This window comes from Coloeus monedula, assembly GCF_965178545.1.
Source record: "Coloeus monedula genome assembly, chromosome: 1".
Taxonomy (NCBI): Eukaryota; Metazoa; Chordata; class Aves; order Passeriformes; family Corvidae; genus Coloeus; species Coloeus monedula.
Genome location: NC_138781.1, coordinates 52,751,261 through 52,773,263, shown reverse-complemented (window position 1 = coordinate 52,773,263; position 22,003 = coordinate 52,751,261). Strand labels below are relative to the sequence as shown.

Sequence of the window (22,003 nt, the reverse complement as noted above, 5' to 3'; positions counted from 1 at the left end):
ACAAAATAACAAATGGATACTTCTTTGCCAGTTTCAGGAACAAAAATGAATCTTGATGAATTTTCTTTGTCTTTTGAAGAGACTGGCTAGCAGGAAAGCAATTAGATCCTTGCTTTTAAAGCAGGGTTTGATGGCATATGACCTTGAGAGGCAATCTCCAATCAGATCTTGACACCAGTAAGATAGCAGTTGAAGTTGGCTTTAGAGGTGCCTCCACCACTTGCCCGTGTCTCACCTGAAAGCCGCTTCATTGGCAGCTGTCGGAGTCCCTGGGTTTTATTCATGTGGTAGTTGGATAAAACTGCCAGGGCGTAAGAGTTGTCATACAGCACATTGCCTCGGATGATCTGGAGGTTTTCCAGGGGAATGACATCCACCATGTTAAGTGCAATGAGCACGTAGCCTGCAACCTCCTGTATCGTCTGAGAGAACAACAGAAGAAACAAGGTGCTTAATCCATAGTACTCTTCAATAACCACTTTCCTCCTCCCATTCCTCCAATCCACCATCTTTCAATTTTAAGGAATGACAGACCACTTAATCTCATTAAAAATAAATAAATCTAAGAACAAAAAGGGACTATGTGAAAAACTTTGCTGGTTAAGCATGTATAAACTCACCCTTTGAGCAGCTACCAGGGGGTCATTCCAAAGGTCCAGCATGCATGAAATGGTAACTAAGTGTGATGCTTCCCATAAATACTTGCCTAGCCTTCAACAACTGGCAGCACAGATGCACCATCTGATTAAGACTTTTACATTCTCTCTTCTGTGCTCCTTCCCTTGCTCATCAGAGGGGAAGATTAGGCAACCTTCTCCTTTTTAAATAATATATATCTTTACAGGACAAAACCACAAGTGAAGTACTCTGCCTGCATGTGGGTTAATTCCTGTCTTGCACTGTGAAATATATGCATTTCTATCCCCTACAAAAATCACCGCAAGTGAAAAACCTTCAGGGTACTACTTAGGATATCTCCCTTCTCTTTGAAGACTACCAGTGAATTTTCAAGAGACTTGTAACATTCCTCAGAACCCCGAGATTCATGGTCAGGCTATGTTTGGGAAAGAAGAATGGCCATACCATCATATTTGTAACCCATATGTTCAAACCATAGATTTTTTGATCTTGCTCGTTACTTGCTGGTGGAAAACCTGGAGGTGTCCATGTCAGCCATGGCTCCTCCCCATGCTGCAGTTGCATTTTAACATCCGTCCTCTGTCCATTCTCTCCTCAGCTTGCCGTAATTGCTCATGCACTTGTGCACAAAACAAATGTTGAGATGGGAGTAACCCATGTGTCAACCACAGGGGATTATCTTGATGATCACTTCAAGAATCCATGTGGGAAGTTATTGCACAGGACTTGCCTGCCTGCTGAGGGTGTGAGCACTTCAGGCTGGAGAGGCACTTGCCACCATGGCAGGGGAAGGGATCGCAGTTTGGAGGGCAGTGAAAAGGCCTCCACACTTCAAAATCTGCCACTCGCTTTGTGCTTTGTTTTGTCCAACAGCACCACAAAGCCTTTTGCTCTCTGGGAAGTGAGGTAACGGGTAAGGATGTAATTCTAATTATAAATAAGAAGAGACCCATCTGCATGGCACCCAGTACAGGTTGGCAAGTGCTTGAAAAGCTATTTCTCAATGTACCTGATTTGTATAGTAGGGTTGAGCGCATCCTGCAGCCTAGAGGTATGCTTAGACTGTGAGCTGTGACTCCTCTGACTTTAGCTAGCTATGTTTTTGGATCACCACAGAATTTTATCAGTAGCTGATCCTTTCCACTTAAAAAATGGAGTAGGATATGTTGTAGAAGGCCCCATTGGCCACAAACACTAACCTTCAGGAAAGAGAGGTCACGATTGTGCTCGACGTATGTAATCTCCAGGTTGCTGAGTACCACCTCGCAATTGTTGTACATCCTCTGCAGACTGGTGAAATGGTCTTCCACATGTCCCAGTTGGGTCAGCTTGTTATTTGTCCCTTGACAAACTGTGGAGGAAAGGAGAAAGCTCCATGAAGGAAAGGAAGAATAACTACAGGGCAAAAACTTGTTGTTCACTTATCTTTAAAGGCACCACAGTAAGTTAAGCATCAGCTTCATAAGAAACAAGAACATTATCTGTCATGACTCTAATGGCAATAGTGTAGGGAAGTATGCAGTGTTTCCCCGGGATAGAGAAGTACCAGAATTTAGAGCTGGAATAACCCTCCATCACTTTCTGTTACAGAAGAACTTCAATATGAGGCTTTTGTACATAGGTAGCGCTAAGTTTTCTGTATCACAAACATAACTCAGTTCCTGAGGAAAGGACATTGATACAGTTCCACTGAACACTACTGAAACTGGTATGCTGCCAGGTACCACCAAAGCTGATTTCCCTGAGGACCTATTTTACATTACTTTCAGGGACATTTGGTCTCTTTGTAAGCTCAGAATGAGGAAGGGGGGCTTCCTGAAGGACTCCTTAAGCTACAAATCCGGGTTTTAAGGTCTAACTGAACCTCCAGAGCTTACACATCTCTTGCCACTCTGACATTTTCGGAGTATGACCGATTCAGGAGATTTTCTGGTTTATTCATCTTTGGCACTCAAATCCATTTTTGCCTGGTGGGGAAGGAAGAGGTGTCACACAGAGCACCACTGAGATTCCAAATATTTATTAACAGCACAACGCAAAAATTAATCCCCACCTGAAATTATATTACTCTGCTTTATTAAATCTAGAGGAACTGAAAGAAGTTATCACCATTGTATTTGATGGCAATGAATGAGCAAAATGCAAAATTGCTCTGAAGAAAAAACACCACACACAACCCTCAAAAATTCTGTACTCATACAGTCATTCCCTGGGCTATCCCTACAGAGCTCAGATGAACACATCTCTCAGTTATGCAAAGAGAGAGCAAAGGAGAATGATATAGAAGACAATGTGGTGAAAAACTTCATACCCCCTTCCAGGGGCTCCTTCAGCTCACCTTTGCTCTTCAGTGGGAGCTGTTAGGAGGCTGTTATCTCATTGTATAATGCAACCCCAGCCTGACTGCACAGCTTTCCGTAACAGAACAAAGCTTTCCATAACCAAAAGAATTGTATTCTTTTAACTTGGAGAAATGAATACATGAAATGATACTTCTGTAGAGCCATAATTTGTAGAAGCACCAATCACAAACTGGGGTGCTGCAAAGCAAATAACAAAGACTCTTGACAAAGCTGGAAATATGTTTCAGTCCTAGTAACAAAAGACACCACCTGTTGAAGATTTACCGAACAACTGATGCTTTCTTAGTAGGAAAAATAACTTCATAGCAGTGATAAAAACACACTTTCCAATCATCAAAACTAGTCATTGAACATATGGTACTTCTCAGTATAACCATCAGCATTAGGAGCTACAGTGATAAATTAAATACTCTGAACCATGTTTAAAGCAAGGCTATTCATTCACACTCCACAGTTATTTCTCATCATACATTATATAAACATTATAGTGTTTGGAATCAGAGTGGCAACTGCTGGTAAATGGGAACACTGTAACAGGGGCTGTGAGTACATCATCTAAGCTGCTTGACCCTTTTTATAGACTTTGAATTTCTGAATTTCTTAACATATGCATTAGAAATTCTAAGTGGGAATTTCGGTTCCAGTTTCTGTTTCAGTTTCAATCTTAACTGTTGCATTGTGTTCATACTTCAAATCTCTGTTTGCTGTCCGCTTCAAGTACAGGGACCACAAATTATCAGCCAGTCACTGGTAGGTTTTTATTCCTCAGAGTGGTCACATTTTGAAAGTTAGAAATCCTGTCACATGGCTAGTCTGCCCTGGAAAATGTGTTGTTTTTGGGGACAGGAGTGAAGAGGCTTTGAACTGACTGGAAAAGTCAAGGAGTTGTCCCAGAGGTCATCTTGAATTTTAAGCAATGTTTTCCTACAACCAAGCTAAAATCAGTATTAGCAGATTCTCAGACTGTTCAAAACCTCAACTTGGATGAGCAGTTTAGGCATCTCATATCTGATCTTTAGAACAGTGTGATTTTGGAAAGCAGTCTAACACAATGCAGAAGCAGGTGCAGTTTAGACTGCTCTCAGAAATAAAAACATGTAAGTCATCCTGCTATGGTCTTCAGGGTCCACAAATGACCTGATGCACTTGTTGCATCTCTGAGGTTACCAGCAAAGACCTGCCCTGATACTCAAGACAGGCCCAATGCAAAAGCTGCAGTGTTTATGCTACACGTGAACCAAAGGACAGGTGGAAGGAGAAGTTTTCTCTCCTGGCCACCTGTGCCCTTGATTGACCCTATGCGGCTTGGCACCAGTCAGACAACACAACAGAACAGCCCAGCTCACTGAAACAACCCCTAAGACAAACTGCACTCATTTGAATGTGCTTCTCTTGGGATCAGACAAGGGTTGGAGCTCTGAACTTGGGCCAGCCGTCTTGAGAAACACAGACTTTTTCATTGCTTATTAGGTCAAGGCTGATGCAGCAGTCAGAGGGCATGGTTACGCTTGCACTTCCCCCTCTACCTCTCCCATGGGACCTCTCAGGAAACCATGCCAAAGAGCTGATCCAAGCTACAAATAATATAGGACAATAAATAAATAATTGGACAGGGGGTATTTTTAGCTCAGGAAAGCTCGCTGTTTTGGTTCACCATGGTGCCCCATGCATTGGAAACAGCTCAGGGGACAGCAAGGAGGCAGAAGCAAATAGCCAAGAGAAGGAGACTTCCTGCTTGTGAAGCTGCAGAGGGAAACCCAGACATAACAAGCTCCAAAAAGGCTTCAGCTTCGCCCTCCAGGAGCTACTTTTCCCCCTGTATTGTGAGTAGAGAGAACTTTGATGGCTCTCTGCCAAAGATGTCTTAAGCTACATGCAAAACCACTGGTCCCCTCATCACATCCTCCATCCAGTAAACAGTAGCTGTAGATGAGATGTTAAGATCTGGAGAGAGGAAGAAAAAGGGCTGCCTCTGCTCAGAAATCAACAGTATGTGGCTGTCAGAGTATCAGTTAGAACACCACTGTGGAGCTTTCTCCAACATGCACAAATTTTTGTTTGTGCAAAGAGATATAAGGGATCTAAGTCCATCCACAAGGCAAACTTCATCACACCAGTATTTACCAAATGAGAACCCGGGTCATAAGCAGTATATGTTGAGCAAATAAAACCCAAATCAAACAAAACAAACCAAATCCCTGCAGCAGTATTACTGAACTCAGGCAAAGTCACACAATAATTTTCCAACTAGAACATTTGAAAAGAAAAGAAAATGGTCTGCTTGTATCTGATGAATAATATAATTCCTGCAATTTCTTTGCTTATGGAAACTGTGTTCTGAAAAGATACATGCTATAATTATCTGTATATAGTATCACAGTGCCACTCTGGCCAGAGGCTAAAGCACAGACAATGAGGTGCTCGCCTTGCTCCACAGGGTTTTAAGTGGGATGTGCATGCTTGAGTGGACGGAATTTATTACGATTTAACCTCTATTGAACTCTGTCTATTTGCCTTCTAAAGGACAGATTCTGATGCCACATATAATACATTCATTACATACTTTTGTTTCAATGTGTAGCAAAGCTAGCACTATCCAGGTTTAGGAGTCAGTGGTGGGCATGGACACTTGCATGGTACTGCCGGAGGCTGTGGTAGTATGTACCACATAATGTATGTTCTAAAAAGGAGAGTATAACATTCAGGGTGACAACATCCCTGACCAGAAGAAAAACCAAGACCCAGAACTGTACCTCAGGGCAGGCGCTGATCCCTGAAAGATGAAAGCTTTGCTTTTATCTGTGATGTTAATATAATAAAAACACAACCGGTCTGGAAAGTTTTGACACAGAGGGCATGTCCCAAGAGGCTGCTGTCTATGGCAGTGATGAGAGCAGGGCTGCATGCTGGGAGTGCAGGGTTCTCCCACCCCAGCCAGGGTGATCTCCTGGACCCTTAGTGCCCCAGCCACCACTCCTGAGACATGGGGAAACTCAGAATTCTGAGGGGCAGCATAACGGGATTACCGCCAAAAAGCATTTAAATTCTATGCGGTATAGATTTTAGCAAATATGCTGCAATTCCTAAATGCCAAAGTGATGTTGATCTTGAATCAGTTGCAGCATTACCTCAAAAGACAGCCTAACAAAAATTTAGATATTGCTGAAATGACCCAAATGTCAGGTGCTGTACAAGGCAGGAGCAATCAAAGGGCTCAGGAAAGAGCCACACTACACTGACGAATGCAAACTCGTTGAATTTAGTGCTTATGAAAAGTGCAGGGTTTGCTGTCCTGGCTAGTAAAATCTTCTGTGTGTCCACAGACATGCTTGTTCCTCCCCTGCACTGCCTCAAACTTGGACTTACAGGACTATTTCTAGGTGATGCAAACTGGTTCAGTCTGCAACCCTTTGCTCCTTGGCCACTTTTTTCCTGTGCAGCCTGAAGTAGTAGCATGAAACCAAAGCATTTCCTAAATTGCATTTTCCCCAAGTGATGGTGGGGAGACAGAGGGCATTCATACAGCTGTAAGGCTAAGAGACTATATTTTCCCAAATCCATACAAGCTTAGATTAAACAAAGTGGTCCCTGCAGCAATTGCATTGATACAAGTAAAATCTGTTTTCATTTTCCCCCAGAAAATCTCCGATTACTGAAGTCTCAATCCTGTCACGCATATTTGCCCCGGACTTGAGAAAAACCCCAGAGAATGCTTTGAAACCAAATTATCACCAATCCCCAAATCATCCTCTGTTTCTATCCATGCTTAGCCTATGTTAGTCTCCCTGCAGCTCTGATAGACACATCAAAATAATAACTCACAAAGGCAATATCAGAGATATGCAAGTCCATTTCCATGCTTCATATGTCACTTATAACTATATATGCCCTGGTATAATAAATTTATATTCTTTTGCATGTTTTCTAGCCATTGCTGACAGTAACACAAAACTTGTAGATAAGTGATGTTTGTTTAATCTGACAGTGCATTTAGAAATGCTCCTCTCTCCTCACTTGTTAGCAGTAATTTTACTTTTGATTGCTTTTAGGTACTTTATGGAAGAGCAGTACCTGCTTGGTTGGGATACAAAGCTGCCACTGAATGCCTGGGGAGATAATTCTACTTGGTGTGCTACCATCAGTGCCCACACCCAACATACCTTTATCAGAGTGTGGGGGACAAAAATCTTCCAAGTGAACTACAATAATTTTGCAGGAAATGTTGTTCAGTTTGGGTCTGTATGGGCAACCACACAATCCCAACCCTTGTCTCTTGTATCCTCTGGGTCACTCCTGCACAACACAGAGGGGATCCTGGCCATGCCCTGCACCTCCATGATCTTCCCTGAGAGGAAAACTGTTTCCCCTTTATGAAGTCTGCCACTGACCTTCATCTAATGGGGCCTCAGAAATTAAAGGAAGATGCTTGTCCTTTAAGCATAAATATGCACATCAGCTGTAAGGGCAGGTCCTCTATATGAGATATTTTTTTAACCAGCTTCAAAGCATACCCTTACAGCTATCAAATGGATACACATAACCTGCAGTGGAAACCAGCAAAGTGCAGCTTACTAGCTGTCAAATGATCAAAATAATGATATTTAAGCTTATAATGAAGTACTAGAACAGACAGGACATTTGTCATCATGATTAAGCTATCAGAAAGAGAAAGAACCATGTAATGCTTTCCCTAAAGAAAACAGGGTATGAAATACCAGACGTTGGAATAATAAAGTGACATTATGTTTTATGTAATTAATTTGTTAAATAGAAATATTTCTTATATTCACAAGTTCCTCAACTCTAGAGAGAGAAGGGATTGTTTGTTTGACACACTGAGTAAGAATTTCAAGAGGGAGGAAAGTTCATGTGACACAAAAAGAAAAACAAATCTGCTGCAATGTGCCATGGGAAGTTATGAAAAGGAAAGCTAGGAAACAGGTGAGGAGCACAAAGAGTGTTCAGATGCTGGCACAGGTTTTCCCTTGAGAACAGTGTTTGCAAACCCATACAATGCCTAAAAAGTCCAGTTTCAGCTTAATGACAGCAAAATTTGGGCTCTGGAAATTCTTCTGCAGAAGAGAGTGATTTTTGCACATATCCAAATACTTTAATTTAAAACACTGTGAAAAACAACCTCATGTGGCTGTAGTAAGTTCTTGCTCAAACAGTGCGGTTTAGAGTAATGCAGTTGCTGAGATTAATTCCAGCTTTTAGACACACTGGGACCAAAACAATGACAAAGCTCTTGCAAATACTTAGATGGAAACTGTAATTGCAAAAATTACCAAAACTAACACCCTAGTGGAGAAAAAGAATATGCCTTGAGGGAAAGCTTTCCCAGATGGTTTCTTATTCCTATTTACTTGACAAAAACAACTTTTCCAGATAAAGGTATTTTTAGGTTTTCCTTCCTAACTCCAGTTAGGAGTGGAGACCTGCCCTTCAATGTCAAAAGTTGCATCCTGAATTGCAAGTGATGGAGGCACCCTGGCAGTTGGATGGTCTGATTGCTGGTGAGTGCCTTTGCCCAAAAGAACAAATAATCACATACAAATCAACTTGCACCTGAATGAAGACCTTACCAAAGTCACAGTATTTCTGACAACAAGGGATTCAGCCTTATTAATTCCCCAGGGTGCTTTTTTTTCCTCCCCAATATAATTTACTAGTATTTCTATTTTTCTTCTTTGTTGCCATTATTTAATTCTGCATGTATGTTTATTAATCCTCCAGGGATTAAGGCCAGACCAGGATGTGCTGAAATCAGGCTTTCCACTGGCTTCAATGTGAACTAGATGGGGGATTAAATTTCTCTCTTGCTGATGCCGGTGTAAATTTGGAGCAAGTACATGCACAGGATGGACGAGCCCAGACTTTAAGCTTTGCCCTCTGAATGTCTTAGGATAAAACTGTGGGGTTGATACAGATAATAATTTCTGTAAATACCAGCAGAATTTCAAAGAAACAGGAATCGTCACCTTGCAATTTTCTACAGTTTGGGGAAAAGTTGATTTCCAAAGGTGAATAATAGATGGGAATTTTGAGATAGGGTATTTCCAGTGAGGTACTGAGGTACCTAAACCTGAATTTAGGTCAGTTTTCTTCACATGTTTCTGTCAGTGATCTCTAGGAAGACTTCAAACCACTGTTGAAGATTCCTGCAGATGACACAAACATTGCAGGAGTTCTAAATAACAAAGAGGGACAGATGACCTGCACAGGCTGGTTTGTATAATTTAGGAAAATAAGCCCTCTGAACAACATTACATGAGCTATAGCCAAAGGCAAGGTGTTATATCAAAGACTGCAGAACACATAACAGACAGAAAATGGGGTGCCGGCATGCAATTGCTCTGAAAAGGACTTGGGGATCATATGAGGTGATCAGTGCATTGCTTGATGAAAGAAAAACCAGCATCCACTGGGTCCATCAGTGGGAGAATGCTGAAGGAAGGGAGGCAGGCACTGGCATTCATCCATGGCAGTGCTGGCATGCCCCAAGGATGGTAGCCTCTGCACTAGAGGGCTCTCCTCTCCTTGCAAAGCAGGTGCCACCTGGGGCACCTCCCACTCCCAGTGCTACCAGGATGCTCCCCTCAGGCTTCAGCCCTTCTCCAAGCTACACTTGAGCCCATGTCCCTGACACATGGCCAGTGACTAGTGCACCAGGATTTTGCCTTGAGTTTTGCAGGCTATTTATTGAGAATGATGTCTGGAAAGTCAAGCTCCCCAAGATGTCCTCACCAGCAGCTGGGGTGCTGCTGTTGGGTTGTTCTTCCCACTGGCACCCTCTGGAGAGGCTGCTACAAAGGTAACTAAGAGCTTGCATGGGGCTTTCTGTTTTGAACTATTGCTCAAGGTTAAAGGCCAGGTCTGTTGAAAATGCAATCACCAGTGAACTTAAATAATGAGTTGCTTCTATAATCTGTTAGTGAGGAAGAACCAAGAATAAGGGAACTTCATATCTTTCAACCACTAGGCAAACATCCACATACATAAATACACCAACAATAATGAATAGTTTATAAATATTAGACACAACACTTTACAAATTTTGTGCAGAAAACCACAGAGGCACCTTCCCCCCCCTTTTTAACCATCTTCATAAAAATTCAAGCCATACAGACTGTGCTATTTGAAATCAGCATGGACTTTGAGGTTCCCCCATGAAGTTTCTCCATGTGAGCCCAATGGAGCAGGGTGATGAGCTTGTCTCTACAAGTATCTTAAGAGCAGGATGGGAAAAGTGGTGAGTTCATGTCCCAGCTTGCCATTTTTAGTCTCACTGTTCCCTACATACAACAGAGCAATGGAAGCTGGACGCTATAGAGGGTAAAATGTGGCTCTTCAAGACAAAATGCCAACTGCAGCTTAGACATCCAAGCAGTGTACAGCACAGGGAAACAGCACTGAGTGCTATGGAAAGGAACAAGACTTTGGGAACCACTGAGGGGGAAATTAAGGAGTGGGGAAAAGGCAGAGTTGGTGGTATATTGGTTATGCTGGACAGAAGTTCTGCCATCCCATTTATTCTGGGTCCTCCAAGAGAAAGCATTGCCCATGCCTTTGTTCTAGAACAGTGATCCTCATGCTTCGTGAAATCCACATACCAACCAAGGGAAGTTTGCCTTGCACTGTACTGTGTGTACCCAAACAAGACCATGCAAGGGGCAACAGACTCCAGTGCCAGTCCCCACAGGCTCTGTGTGCTCCAGTGGTTTGTTTTCCCCAAGGATGGGTCTATCAGGTAGCACAGGCCCTGGCTAGAAGTCCAAGGCTGCAGTCATCCTGCTCTCCACCTTCATGCACCAGCATAGCTACCATATTCATTGCAAAAAAGCTGTGTGCATCCGCTGGGCAGAGCTCTGGAGTGTGAGGACTGTCACACAGCTCCATTCATGTGAAGTTCAGGCCCTGGGAAATGGCTCACAGAAATGAAATGGCTCTCCTGGCATCTGTGGTGAAGTTTGTATTACTGTGTTGCTGCAAGTGGTGTAAAAAGTCTGCATAGAACACAGCAGCAACCAGCCAAGAGACCTCCAACAATGGGCATGGCTCACCAAACCTTGAATCTGGTGACACATGTCTGGCAGGGCTGTGCCATCTCAAGATCTCCACCAAGTTATTTGGGAAAACAAATAGATGACAATGGATACATAAGCCTGTGTTCCATGGTCTAAAACCCCTACATTCTTCATTGTTGTTTGTTCTGGCAACATCTATGAAGCAGCAGGATTTTATAGCACAATAAAAAGAAACTGAAGATGTGTGGCCGTGAAAATATGGGATCAGTTGCTAGTTACATCAGCACTGAATTGTTTAAAATTGTTTCAAAATGAGTTAACTTGAGAAACGAGAGCTAAAGGCACTAAACTATGCTGTGAACATTTTAGCATGTAGGATTTCTTGAGACACTGCAATTGCTTATTTCAATTTGTGCCTTCCAATGAAAGAGTCATATGTTTTTCTTTACTTATATTAAATCAAGTCTCATGTTGAAATAAGCTGTGGGGCTCACGCACGTATTTCTGAATCCCCTGAGGTGTAAATTCAATGTGAGCACTCACACACTGGCTCAAAAAGGACAAGAGAAACCACTTACAGATGATTCCAAGTACAACACTAAAAGCTTGCTATTACAAATACAACACATCCTAATTTTTTTTCACCAATAAATATATGATTACACATACACACATATATATATATGTAGCTCTCCCAGATAAGCAGGCTGACATCTCTAGAGGCTGCAATGTATGTGGAGAACTGCTGAAACACAACAGCAACCACACAAGTTTCATTTGCTGCCTTGAACTACACATGCCCACCTCCATGATAACCCCATCTACTTTTGTGCATGGTTCTGCCCGCTGAGGACACGGGAAATGCTGCCAGCAACCACGGTGAATGCTGCACCAAGCCTCTGGGCCTGCGTAGCTGCATCAGTCCCGACGCTTCCTCCCAAGCTGGTCTGCAGCAAGTTCCAGCCTCCTGTGGAGTCAAATTGGAAAGCTACAGAAAGATCTATGCCCCAAAGTTCCCTATGGGACATCTTGTCCCTTAAGAATGAGGTCACCTTCTCAAGCAAGACTAAAACAAGACAAAAACTGCAGACAGGACTAAGATAAACAGTATTTACTGCTTCAAACAACAAAAGGTACTGTTAAGTTACTAATGTAGCAAATGTCCTATCAACTGACTACAAAGAACAAATGCAAGCTGATAAAAAGCTTTAAAAGTTTGTTTCCAACAACTGTGCATTCATGGGAATAAATGCTAACACTTACTCTAGGGCTTCCAGACAAAATTTGGATACTTGTGCATGTTGACAAGCAAGCGAGTTAATACATGCTGCTGGGTTTGAAGAGCCTCCAGTAATACTTAACTTTAAAAGGAATAGCAGAGGAGCATATTAGATGTAAATGAGGATCATCTTCTGATCTTCATTTAAACCTTCACTAAAACTCAGTGGAAAGACTGCTATTGAAACGAATGGGATCTGAATCAAGCTCTTATTTTGCTTAATTTAACTGTGTGAAATTTAATAAATGAGATAAATAGACTTTCTACCACCCTTTATTCTGGAAGGAGGAGAACTACAATTACATTTTGAAAGCGCAGCTAAAAAGCCACAAAATGATTTAACAGCACCTGGGTAAGTTTTGAAGATGAAGAACAATTTATCTTCAAAAGTCTGGGCAGAAAAACCATTGAATTTAGTCGTTGTTACTATAAATGTTGCATGTTATAGCAAGTGGACTACTTTTAGAGCTGGTCTTATTTAGCAATAGGGAATCTCAGTCATTTAATGCCAGGGTTTGGTTCTGTGAAGACATGTAAACAAGTTTGAAAACTATAAAAGGTATTTGAAATGCATGATTACAGTACGTTTCATGCTGTTCAAATTCTGAAGAAGTTCCCTCTCCATCTCATGATTTGCACGGTTCCTTCCTCATGTCCTTTCACCCTTTTCAGCAAAGGAAATGCTCCACGACTTAATATGGAGCCCAAAAAATCTGCAATCTGAACCCAGAAATATAACGTAACACTGGATAAAGCTCTGCTAACACTTTCAGACTTCTATGATCATAATGTCCATTTGTGCAGATCACAGAGAAAAAACATCTGAGGTTTTTTTGTTTGTGTTTTTTTTTTTAAATTTTTATAGTCTTTGAAAATACTAATAAAAGAAATACTGGAAATGGGTAAGTGAAACTTTCTTCCTTGAAAAGAACAAAACCCCACATTTATCAAAAGGCTGTGCCTTGTATCGACCTGTGTGTCTTTTTAGGTCAAGTTATTATTTCATATATACTTAGAATTAGTGGCTGCTTAATTGTGAACAGTTTAAAACCATAATAAAGATGACTGCAGCTGCTAAGTTTGATTCTGCAACTCCTTCGTCCCCAGTGTTTGAGGGATGGTTTTCCTCAAGGACCAGTTCTAAGTAACGAGGCAGGAAAAACAACGCACAGCTTTATCAAACACAACACCCCCCTTACATGCAAATATGAAAATCCAGAAGATGACACGCAGATAAGGATTAAAAGAAAATCCGCCCTTACCTAAACGACACAAACCTGCTTTAACACATTCCACACCCTGCAGAAAAAGTTGCCAGAAAGAAACTGCCCCATCAGTTCAGTGAACGAGAGGAACAAATGTCCCCTTGTATACAAAAAGCTGGTAAATCAGCTACAACCTAAGCTCCAGCACAGAATGTGAAAATGTTATCAGTAGCAGACGGTTGGACTGTGCTTATCTTTGCCAAAAGTGTCTTGAGGGGGGAAAAAAAACCAGAAACTTTTTACTACTGGAGTGAAATGCATGGAAACCAGAGAAGCCTGACTGTAGAACTGATCTCACTCACTCCTGTTCCCATCTGCTCCTCTGTTCCTGCAACGTTTCTTCTGCAAAAGATCGCACTCAAGTGTTTTGATGAATGGAGGAATTTTTGTAATCCACTGGGTTTGGGGTTTTTTCCTTATTTTTTTTTCCACTCTGATTAGAAATAATCAGCTTTTACCTTTTACTCTATCACAATTTGGAAACTCGCTGCTGTACACAAGTTCCTGGCTTTTTTTGTTTCCTAGAAGAAAACGAAGGGAAACAGAGCTGGGAACATCCCAGTTCAAGCTCCAGCACCAGCATTACTGCTGTGCCCATCTCAGCAGTGTTGCAGGAGAATTGGCCCTGCTCATCTGCCAAGTGCATACACCATGCACACATTTGTAACTCCAGTGCTGCTAGGATGCCTTACATCTTCCAAAATACAACTGCACCTGCCTAAGAAACCCACTGCTGCACTTCCTTAACTTCACCGTTTTGTGGGAAGACGCTTCTTGAACAGAAAAACAGTTAAAATCACATTCTAACATATTTCTGGTACATTGCTTGGAGACGCCGTATTTTTCTCTAGCCTGTATCTTCGGTGGAAATTCAAAGAAAGGAAGGATTGGTGGAGTAGCAACCTCAGAAGATACTAGAGGCAAGCACTGTCAAGATCTGAGATCCATCACTCCAAGAATTTGCATGCTTGAATCTTCCAAGGACTTTTACAGACTACTAAAACTATGAGGGAAAAAAAGGCATTTATGTGAGGCAGACATTTATGTACCGCAGCTGGGGAAAAAAGAAAAAAAAAAAAAATAAGAAAAAAAAAAAAAATCATACTTTGCTTTCCAGAAAATGACATTAACTTCGGAAAGATCTGGCCTTGGCCACTGCATCCCAGAAAGTTTCCAAACTGGCAAAACGGTCGCCTTCAGAGCAAATGGGCACATCACAGAGCCAACTCTCCCACTCCACTGCAAAGCTGCTCCCTGTCTTGTGAAGTATCTTCTGATAAGCCTTACTAAAACCACAGCCACCTTATCTGGGAAAAATGACACCTACCAAGTTTTTAAAGCTGTAGGTCTGGCTGGCTGCCTTTGATGCATTCGCCAGTCTTCAGTCACTATCTGTCACTTCATGGTGGAGCTGCAGCAGCTCTTGTGAGCCCAGTAAACTGCCTTGCTGCAAGTGATGAAATGCTACCAGCCCCAGAGAACAACAGAGCAGCTCTGTGTGTGAGCAGCTCTGTGTGTTAGCAGCTTCGTGTGTTAGCTGCTCTGTGTTGCCTTCATCTTCACCTCCCAAAGCTTGGAAACAAATACTCATCGTGAACAAATAAAATTATTTCTTCCATGGGCTAGGAAATGAACTTTGTGGTGTTGAATGTCAGACTGTGTAGTACTACACTGGATTGCGTGGCCAGTCTTGGAAAAATAAAGCAGAACAATCCTGCTCTCAATACTAGAGCTAAAGGTCTGCATTACAAAACTTCAGAAGATTTAGACAGATTTTCCAAAGTAGGAATAGGAGTTTGGCATGTAAGTCATACAGCATGCCAGTGGGAGGTGGTCATCAGCACGGGCTACTGAAAATCCTCTCTTTAAGATCCATCAGCTAGGCTCAAACAAAGATGGAAGTTTTGCCACTAAGAAGTAAAGTTTTCAACCCTTACTATGCCTCCATGAAGGAACAAGAGCCCCCACTTTGCCCCAAATGCAACATTACTGTGTTAATATCAGTGTTGCATGAGGGCATTTTTAGAGCTTGTCTCAGTCCAAAATGACTTCATTTAGTTGCACTGGGCTGCAGTACCTTGGAGTAGTACCATCATTTTTAAGCATAATGCAAAACGGCATTAAAAATAACAGTGGTAAAAGGAAAAAAGAAAGATGTGCTTAGAAGGGACAGAAAACAGCTGCTGGTAGATGCATTACAGCCTCATTCAGCTTACAAGCTCTCCAAAGGTTCTGGTACAGGAGTTAAGCAAACCCATGGGAAAATCGAGCTTCTGATCTGACTCTGTTATACAGCTACAGGATGTCTCTGCTGTCACCAGGTTTGCTTTTACGAGACAGTGCCCAATAGAAGGCATTTGTGTTTTTTAGCTCTTGGATCTCATAAATAAAATTACTGAGTTCTTTCAGAGCTTTGCCAAAATCAGTTGCCATTAAAAGTCTCAAAACTGTCTATGGAAAGTTTCCGCTATGCTTTACTGAACTCTCCCAACAAATGGCAAAGCAGTTTATCCTTGTGGGAAAAAGCTCTGTCAGTGCACATCTATTCCAGATAATGTGCTACTAACACAACTCAGGAAAGAAAATCTGGGTCTCGAAGTAACTCAAATGTGGTGGTTAGGGTGTTGCTTTTCCCTGCACATGTTGGAGACCATTGTGCCAAGGAGGAGTCCCACAACCCTTGCCACTTCACTTCGCAGGATGTGACTGATGTGCTTTGCAAGACCCTGGGACACAGCAAAATACTGGCCTTCTGAAACCTTCTCACTAAAGTTGCACTTTTGGGAGGAATTAATCCTACCCAAAAATGTGGGGGTGCTCATAAACACCAAACATATTCTTACCTGTTCTTAATAATGTGTGTCTTCAAGCATGCAAAACTGTATGTCCTTCTTTTTCCATTTAAGTGCATTTATTTAAAAATTTGGTTTTCCATCAGGAATGGAAGATAAGTTTTACGCTTCAAGAATACAAAACTCAAGTAGAAAATCTGCATTGGCCTAGATCAGCGACCATGTAAAGATGAAGCTGCTGAAGCTCTGATGGTGATACTGCTGCTTTTGAAAATTCTGCCTTAAAGCCTTATCCCATTCTTTTTGGTTTTAAGCAATTTTTTAGATTCAAGCTCGACCGTAAGTAATCAAACGGTATACCACAGAACTGGAAGGCTGTCTCTTGTTGGAAAGCATTTCACTGTGGCCATTATGTGAAAACTTATGAAGAGACAACAGGATTTCAGAAGCAGTGACTAAATATACACATCTCTGAGACAGAGCACTGGAAACTTATTTTTTGCCTCCTTTTAGTAAAAAGATGCTATTAGATCTCTGTGGTTATTACAGCAAAAGTGGATTATCTCATTCATTCTAAGGCATCATGTAAAGTGCTTCCTCAACCAGAGATTTCAATTTGTGCTCTACACCTCCCTGGGAGACCCTGGACTATTTTCATGCCCATGAAAGCTAAATAATGAAAAGCAGGCTTACACTTGTTAGAGAGATTTGTACCCCACCTCCCTCAGAACTACTGTAGGTGCTTGCATATTGAGCAGTGCTGGAAACCACTGGTATGCATAAACTGTGAACTCCTTCAAAGCAACTCCTACCACTGCCTTACCCCCCGCATCCCCCAGCACTGTATATTCACACACACACATATGTAACATATATATTTATTACGTGGCCTCTTGATGCCACCGTAAGTCTACCTGAAGTACTTAAAGGTGAGACTGAACTGGGGTAGACAGGTGGTATAGCAATGCACAGTGATTTCCAATCTCTCCCTGAGCATGAACAGTGCCTACCACTGTCTCCCATAAAGCCTCCCATGCTAATGCACAGATCCCTTAACAAGAAAATACTCACAATCATGCAAATGCTTACAGGAGTCTCCCTATGGAGCTGCTGCCATTTCTTTCTCACTTATTTTCAAGGAATATATGTCATCAGCTTCAATTTATACAGAGCAAATAAGTTTTTCAATCAGATGAAAAAATACCCCTCTAATTGTGTAATGAATATCCTGATGCCGAAGACACAGTGAGCTAGGAAGTGCTCTGGAGCACTTCAGAAGAACAGAGACTCAACACATTTTACAGATATGTATGACGCTAACACATAGTAGACTGTGAGTGAAAAACAATCCTGTCTCAATTTCCACAGAAGTTTATCATCACATAACCCAGATACTGTAACTGTTTCCTTGCTGTGATGTGAAAAGCTTCTTTCCTTGTTCACCAATTGGCTGGACGAAAAGATGGGGGGGCGGAAGGGGAATTACGTGGGGTTATGAAGCATTATGTTTCACTATGACAACTGTCCCAGTTAGTGCATTAATTATTTCTTAGCACGATCATGTAACAGTGTGTCCCTAAAAAAAAGTAGTCAGCATACTTATCAGTGACTAACAAATGTACTTTATCCTCTGTGGCACAATATCATGACTCAAAACAAAGCTTGAATGCTTCAGCCAGAGTTTTTTCATCTAGGGTCATGCTCCTATCTTGATTAAGAAAATAGAAAAGTTTTTGGTTGGTTGTTTGGGGTTTTTTTTGTTTGGTTGTTGGTATTTGTTGGGGGTTTTTTTCTTTTTTTTTTTTGAGAAAAGCACAGTATTTTCTTTAATTCTGTTTGAGATAAGATATTTACTGCTGAACACGTGCTACACATAAATGACAGAGCAATAAAGACAATTTAATAGCCTGGGAATCTCTTGCTCAAGGGGGCTAAGAGGTCAAAAGTTACGTCTTTGACATATAACATATGCTTTCGGAGTGCTTTCTAATTGCAGGAAATGTTTTGATTTCGCAATCTTACAAATATTCCTGAAAACTCTGAGGTATTTCTCAAAGTGATTCACTCATACGGGATTTAAAAAATGGATGCTTCCTCTGACCACCTTACCTTAGCACCAAGCACCTTCATGAACGTACTTTAAGAGGTCATGGATAGCCCCTGAGGTATTTCCCCTCCTGGAAGGGGACTGTAATAATTACATTACATGCAGAGCCCTGCTGACAGGGAGAGGGGGAGATCAGCATGGTTACGCCGGTCACCGGACAAACAAACATCGAGTCCAGCTGTGCTGCACATACACACAGGCCCTGCCAGTTCCCTGCCAGAAGGGCTCAAACCCTGCCTCAGCAAGGGCAGAAAACCCACGTCATGCCATTCCTAACAACTGGGTGCTGCTGAGTCACTCATGCCCAGGAAGACACAGCTGCTTCCAAAGGACTCATTGGTGCGAGGTGTCAGTAGACCCTCTGCAGTCAGCGGGCACAAATAAGCAAACCAATAGAACTATTCATCCTCTCTGCATAGGATGCCATGTCCCTTTTTTGTCAGGCAGCTTGAGATTTCAACAGAGACACAGCATAGATCAAATTTTTCTACAAACATATGGGTTATAACAAGACCTAACTTGCCTGCAATTTATTAATTTACAAACAATTAGGAGATTAACAGGAATGAATGACACCAGTGATAGCTATAAACAGATTTCTTACCCATTAGAACCCATAGGGTCATGTGATGTTTCTACAGGTTGCCTGTTCAATGCTCATGTGTGCCATGCCACAGCCTGCTGAAGACATACGGAGCCCTGGGGAGGCAGCAGGGCCTTTTGTGCCTCTTGAAGGTTGCTCCAGACCTTCATCCCTCTGATATTTATGAAATTTGCTTCTAAATGTTCAGCCTAAACTCGGGCTTTACCATTCAGACTATTTGTGTAAGTTGTGCGAGCATTGTTCTTTCCATTAAGGTACTTTCTTCCCAGTCTGATACTGTCTTTTCCAATGCATACACCATGTCACACATTATTTTGATTCATTCAACTCTCTTAGCCTTGTCTCATAAACCAGCATGTTCCCCTGATTTTCCTTTCATTATATTCATCCAGTTAATACCCATATTCCATTGCAATGGGGACCAGAACTATACACAGTGTTCCTGCCAAGGACTTAGCAGTGTATTGCAAATTACATTAATGCTGTATCACTACTGGGACTTTCTGCAGAGTGTAGCCTTATTTTCTGGATATACACAAGGGCTCTCCCATTCTTCCAGATTAAAACAGAGTAAGTATGTACTTTTGGGTTCTGCACAATTTTAACTTTTATTCCATTTCTTAGCATCCTCCAATTCTACTTAAATGCCATCCAAACCTTCCTCTTACTTCTCACTCTCTCTCAGCTCTCCATTGTGAAACATCACTGTGAGAAATACCTATGCAAAGATCCCTAATGAAAATATTTAATTAGACATGTCCCAAGATCAATTCTTAAGGATACCCAGTAGATACCTGTCTCCAGAGCTTTTCTGATACAATCTTTTGTGTCCTCTTTAATCAGCTCTTCATTCAAGTTTAAACTCTGCTACTAAACTTCACCTCCTTCGAGTTATGTAGTAACTTCCACCATTTCATTACTTGGGTTACTGAAGTTCAGGCTAGTAATTATCCCCACAAAATGAAATAAAAGCAAAAACCCAACCATCTTACCACGAAACACAACCTGGTAGGACTGATCTTTGCTAACACAACTAAAGCTTTAGACTATTTTCCATTTACTTTAGTTACCTTAATTTTCCTTTCCTTCAAAGCACTTTCTGAAGCTGAGCATGATCTCAAAGGCAGAATAAAGGTTCTATAGCCACGTGGCTTTCTTCATTCCTTGAAAACATGGGGGCCTCATTTTATTGCACAGACATGCAGACTCAAGATTGCTTGATGACAGATTAAATTGCTTACTTTTAAAATAAAGTATTTATCACTCTTCCTAAACTATACCTAATAGGAGCTTGACCCGGGTATGCTGTGACTGGAGAGTGATTGGAAAAGTGGAGATGATACATTTCTCTCAGAGAAGATTTAAGATTGTGAAATTCCATTAAGAAATACTTTCCTGCAGATCTCTCCTGGCCAGGTACCTTTTACTGTACATGTAAACACTCCATCTGCCTTCAGTACCATATAACACTTTTCATGGTGGCAAAATTCAACCTGACTCAACTTGGAGTTAACTTCTGATTAATTTTCTTCTTAATTAATGTAAGTTTCTGGCATTCACACCCTTTGCAGAGAAATAAGGAAGGTTGGTCTTTTAAATCCCTTTTTGAGGGAAATATAATTATAAAAAACCAAACCCAGACAGTTGTATCTGTGTCGCTGAACTCTGTGAGCTGTACCTGATAAATCACCTCTGTGATGCCACAGAAAACACTCTGTGCTACTTCCTGTACACCTTGTTTGTAAAGCTCTGTTTACTTACCTGTTACTGTTTGGCTAACTATTAACCACAATTAACCTGACGGACTTTTTTTCCAAACAGAACTAATATTTATCAGAAAAGCAAAACTTACTCAGCAAGCCAAATGCAAATGTTGTCTCAGGCAAGATCAGAGAGGTCATGGGGAGCAATAAGGTTCTATTTCCACATGCAGTAGTTTGTTCATTATTGCTGATTGCAAATTAGAAGGAGACAAGTAGAAGAGCAGAACTGTAACTTTTGGTTTATTATTTTTAATAATTAATTTTAATTATTATAGATTAATATGAACATGAATATACTCTATTATATAAAATTATGTATTATAATATTAATATTAATATTATATATTAAATAATTGTTTTTTAATAATTAATTATTTCTATTATTTTTTAAAAGGTATTATTTACAGAGTGGTTTGGAATCTAGTTCCAGATTGGAGGGAGAAATAAAGCTGTTTTCTAGGCTTGCTGACAAAAACATTTTAAAATTCACTGCAATGCTACTGAAAAATTTGGGGTTTTTTCTTTCCTACTGTCTGTTTCTGAGCAGCAAGCAACAAAATATTTCAGGAGAGCAATGGATGTTGCATTCTACCAACTACTCCTGCATCCTTTGCTAACAGCTCACCAGTACCTCCTCTTGCTCTAACATCTAACAGAAGGTGATGGCTTCTGTCCCCTTCACTGTGTCCCTGTGGGACAGATCCACAGGGTTTACACCTGTAACACAGTCTTACTGCTTTGAGACACCACTCTCACACGTGATTAAGTCTTGTCTCCCCAAGTTTAAAAAAACCACTAGAAATTAAAGGAGGTAAACCCAACTTTTGTATTAATGGTGCCAAAATCAGTCCAGGCTATGGCTGAAATAAAAAATACAAAAGAGACCATCAGATGATAACATAAGTGCTGGCAGATCAGTCTAACTCCCATCTTTCTCGGTGGGTGGAAGATGTGTTTCAGCAGACACTGCAGACATCTAAAGCTGAGAGCTCGAATTGTAACAAAACATTTCACTTTTCCCAGACGGTGTTCTCCTATTCAAGGATGTTTGTGAAACTATGCTGCCAAATCTGTGATTTCACAAACTTTTCCACAGTGATAACATAAACAGTGAGTAGTGATTTATCTGAGGGATCAAGATGCACTAGAAGGGGAATGTGAAAA

General features: G+C 41.3%; 1 protein-coding gene across 1 annotated transcript in view; it reads right to left on the bottom strand.

Moving 5' to 3' along the window:
* EGFR (epidermal growth factor receptor) overlaps positions 1-22,003 on the bottom strand; it is a gene marked incomplete at both ends in the record, with an annotated part of 150,975 nt that overhangs the window by 39,911 nt on the left and 89,061 nt on the right. Inside the window, 2 exons of the mRNA XM_082280127.1 lie at positions 236-422; positions 1,839-1,990. Coding sequence (XP_082136253.1) covers positions 236-422; positions 1,839-1,990 — 339 coding nt within the window. The remainder of the gene's footprint in view (positions 1-235; positions 423-1,838; positions 1,991-22,003) is intronic.